The sequence below is a fragment of the Peromyscus leucopus genome, chromosome 22 (genome assembly GCF_004664715.2).
Source record: "Peromyscus leucopus breed LL Stock chromosome 22, UCI_PerLeu_2.1, whole genome shotgun sequence".
NCBI classification, from domain to species: domain Eukaryota; kingdom Metazoa; phylum Chordata; class Mammalia; order Rodentia; family Cricetidae; genus Peromyscus; species Peromyscus leucopus.
The window spans coordinates 7,148,007-7,152,212 of NC_051081.1; the positions used below are offsets into that span (position 1 = coordinate 7,148,007).

The window sequence follows — 4,206 nt, forward strand, 5'->3', positions numbered from 1 at the left end:
TGTATTATTTTTTTATATTATGTGTATGAATGTTTGCCTGCATGCACCATGTGCATGCAGCTGCTTGCACAGCTTGGAAAGAGTGTCAGATTCCCTAGAACTGAAGTTTGCAGGTGGTTGTAAGCTGCCATGTGGGTGCTGGGACTTCGAATCCAGGTTCTCTGCAATAGCAGCCGGTGATCTTAACCACTGAGCTGTCTCTGCAGATGGTGCTGAGACAAGATCTCACTATGTAATTCTAGCTGGCCTTGAACTCACTATGTAGATGAGGCTGGTTTGAACTCACAGAGATCTGCTTTCCTCTGCTTTGGGAGTTCTGGGGTTAAGTCAGGGGCCACCATGCCCCACTCAGACTGTTTTTTAAGGCAGCGTCTCACATAACACAGCTGGCCTAGGACTCACTATGTAACCAAGGATGACCTTAGTCTCTTGGTCCTCTTGCCTCCACCTCTGGAGTGCTGTAGTACAAGTTTTTGTCACTGTGTCCAGAGAGTCAAATTCAATTTGACAGTTTAAAAATGCATATACAGAGGTTGGGCATTTAGCTCAGTGGTAGAGCGCTTGCCTAGCAAGTGCAAGGCCTGGCTTCGGTCCTCAGCTCTGGAAAAAAAAAAAAGACAAAATAACAAAAAGAAAAAGAAAAACAAACAAAAAATGCATATATGTATATATATATATATATATATATATATATATATATATATACATATAATACATGCAATTTATTTTGTTTTTTTGAGACAGTATTTCTCTGGGCCAGGCTGGCCTTGAACTCACAGAGATCCACCTGCCTCTGCCCCTGAGTGCTGGGATTAAAGGTGTGCGCAGTTTTTGAGTGAGGTAAAGCTCACGTAGCAGTGCTAACTGTCAGAAGATAATCCAGCACTGCTGCGGGCATTTGTAGGCCATGCACGTGTCACTCTTAACTGTCCTTTTTATCTTTATGGTGGTGCTGGGCAGGGACCGTCAGGCTTGGTGCATGCAGGATGAGCCTTCCGCTACTGGTGAAATTATTAAGGCCACTCCACGTAGTTAAAAGGGAGGTTTATTAGTGGTGTAACTTACAAATGAAGGGATAGGTAGGTTGCAGGGTCTGGGGAAGGCGTAGCGCAGTCTGGCGGTGTTCTCTGGAGAACTCTGCTCTGTCTACCTCTAGCGTCCAGGGTCCAGGAACCAAGAGAGCCTGCACATCTGGATCTCTGGTCTTCAGGGCCCTCTCATGGCCCCGCCTTGTAGGCGTGACAGTTACCAAAGCCTCAATGGGGGTTGGAACTTCCAGATCAAAGCTGGAATGGCTACCCACTACATCCTTCCGCCAAGCTGTACTCCCCAGTCCTACCTCTACCATCAGTACATTTTATCACCTCAAGAAGAAACCCCTTCTTCACTAGTTGCCACTCCTTAGCCCCCTCCCCAGCCCCTGGCAGCTGCACTCTGCTCTCTGTGGACATTTTACGTAAACGGAGCTATTCGGGGCTGGGGAGACGGCTCCCTGATAAAGAGCTTGCTATGCAAGCACGAGCATCTGAGTTTGGACCCCCGGCATCCATGCGAGAAGCTGTGGACAGTGACCCCCACCTGTAACTTCAGCACTAGGGTATGAAGGTGGGAGGCTCCTTGGTGTTTGGCAGCCAGCCATGGTGGCTGAAATGAGAATCTGAATCCGTGAGAGAATTTGTCTCAAAAACTACGGTAGAGAAAAATAGAGGATGTCAGCTATCTACATGTGCACACACCCAAGCACACTTCATCTAGGATCTCTTTCTAGATTTAAATGAAACCATGGATGGGCTTACTGTCTTCTTCCTCCATCTAAAGATCTTTGCTTTGTGTCTGTGGTCATACCACTCTGAACAGACCCAGTCTTGTCTGCTCTTGGAAGCTAAGCTGAGTCAGGCCTGGTTAGTACTTGGATGGGAGACCTGGGAATACCTGGTGCTGTAGGCTTAACAGAACAAAACAAAACAAACAAACAAACAAAAAACCAAAAAGCGCTTTCCTTTGTGAATACTTAAAACAAAGACTTATTTGTGTGTGTGTGTGTGTGTGTCTGTGTGCGCGCGCGCGCACGAGCACATGCATTTGTGTGAATGTATGCCACATATATGTGGGTGTACACACAGGCCAGGGAGGGTGTTAGATCCCATAGAATTGGAGTTACAGACCCAAGCATGCACTCTTATCCTCTGGGAGAGCAAGGTCTTAACCACTGAACCATCTCTCTGGGCCCTGACTTGTAATTCTTCCTCTTCTTCTTCGGTTTTCTGAGACAAGGGTTCTCTGTGTAGCCCTGGCTGTCCTGGAATTTACTTTGTAGATCAGTCTGGCCTTGAACTCAGAGATTCACTTGCCTCTGCCTCCCAAGTGCTGGGATTAAGGGCGTGTACCACCACCGCCTCACTAATTCTTATCTTCTTGTGTGTTGAGGAGATACCTCGCTGGCTGGGTAATAACTGAGCATTTCTGAGTCTCTTTCCTGTCTGCAAACCAGTGATGATCCTCCTGCCCCACCTGAGGCCTCACTGCCCTGCCTTGTCCCAGTAATCCTATCTCCTCTCAGGCTCCCGAGAAGCAGCAGGACAATGGGACCTGGCTGGTGACAGAGTTCGTGCTGGTGGGATTCTCCAACCTCCCAGAACTGAGGTCCACTCTCTTCACCTTGTTCCTCCTCACCTACCTGGTCACACTCAGTGGCAACGCCACCATCATCACCATCATCCAGGTGGACCGCACCCTCCACACTCCCATGTACCGCTTCCTGGCTGTGCTCTCCCTCTCTGAGACCTGCTACACCCTGGTCACCATCCCCAACATGCTGGCCCATCTGCTGATGGAGAGCCAGGCCATCTCCATCGCGGGCTGTCGGGCCCAGATGTTCTTCTTCTTGGGCTTGGGATGCAGCCACTGTTTCCTGCTTACACTGATGGGCTACGACAGGTATGTGGCCATCTGCCATCCCTTGCGCTACTCTATGATCATGAGACCCGCCGTTTGCCTGTGTCTGGGAGCCTTGGTTTTCTGCTCTGGTTTCTCGGTGGCCTTGGTCGAAACCTGTATGATCTTCTCCTCGCCCTTCTGCGGCACAGGCCGCGTGGAACACTTCTTCTGTGACATCGCCCCTGTGCTGAAGCTCAGCTGTGTAGACAGCACGCACAAGGGGCTTGGCATCTTCTTCCTGAGCATCCTGGTGGTGCTCTTCTCCTTCCTCCTCATCCTCCTCTCCTACGCCTTCATCGTGGCAGCCATCGTGAGGATCCCTTCAGCCGCGGGAAGGCGCAAAGCCTTCTCCACCTGCGCGGCCCACCTCACTGTGGTCATAGTGCATTTTGGCTGTGCCTCCATCATCTACCTGCGGCCAGACTCTGGGGCCAATCCCTCCCAGGACCGCCTGGTGGCGGTGTTCTACACGGTGGTGACGCCGTTGCTGAACCCTGTGGTCTACACCCTGAGGAACAAGGAGGTGAGGGTGGCCCTGAAGAAGAACCTGGCACGGGGCTGCGGAGTATTTAAGTAAGAACTTGAATTTGGGAGTGAACTTCTCTTATAATTAATACAAGTATATTTAAAAAAAAAAGACCTTGCTTTGTGCTGTTCACAACACCCTGTGCTTCCGTGAACACGTTTCCCCTGGAACTGAATTTCCCTACTCGGAAAACGGGAGGCAATCCTGCCCTAGATGAAGTAACCCCGGTTGTCTGTCGGTCCCTGAGACAATCTAACCACAATAAAGGACGTCTTTTCTTTTTCCTGGTTTCCTTGACTTGATGTGGCGCAATGTGGTCTGCAGTGCCTAGTGCTCACCAGTGGAGGGCACCACTGGTACCACCCAAGGCTGGAGATGGGCAGGGAGCAGTTTTTTCTTCTAATAATTTTTTTTATTTTATTAAATTTGTAGTTTCTTATTTTTTTTCATGCAGTATATTTTTATCATATTCTTTCTCTTCCCAGGTCCTCCCTACCTCCTTACCCACTGAACCTCATGTTAGTGAGTCATTCCACCCCCCCACCATCCCCCACCCCCATCCCTCGCCACACTCCCCCACAACAGAGCATTTTTTGATGTTTTGTTTTGTTTTATTTGTTTTTTTTTGTTTTGTTTTTGTTTTTGTTTTTCCCCAGACAGTTTCTCTGTGTAGTTTTGGTGCCTGTCATGGATCTCAGCTCTGTAGCCCAGGCTGGCCTCGAACTCAGAGAGATCCGCCTGGC

The 4,206-nt window shown here is 49.3% G+C and overlaps 1 protein-coding gene and 1 pseudogene across 1 annotated transcript in view; both read left to right on the top strand.

Moving 5' to 3' along the window:
- LOC114686132 (olfactory receptor 10T2-like) overlaps nucleotides 1-3,514 on the top strand; it is a 23,075-nt gene extending 19,561 nt beyond the window's left edge. The window contains exons 3-4 of the mRNA XM_037197997.1: nucleotides 1,406-1,597; nucleotides 2,561-3,514. Of these exons, the coding sequence (XP_037053892.1) occupies nucleotides 1,406-1,597; nucleotides 2,561-3,514 (1,146 nt within the window). The remainder of the gene's footprint in view (nucleotides 1-1,405; nucleotides 1,598-2,560) is intronic.
- On the top strand, nucleotides 1,832-1,947 carry LOC114686147 (annotated as a pseudogene).
- Nucleotides 3,515-4,206: the final 692 nt, after the last annotated feature.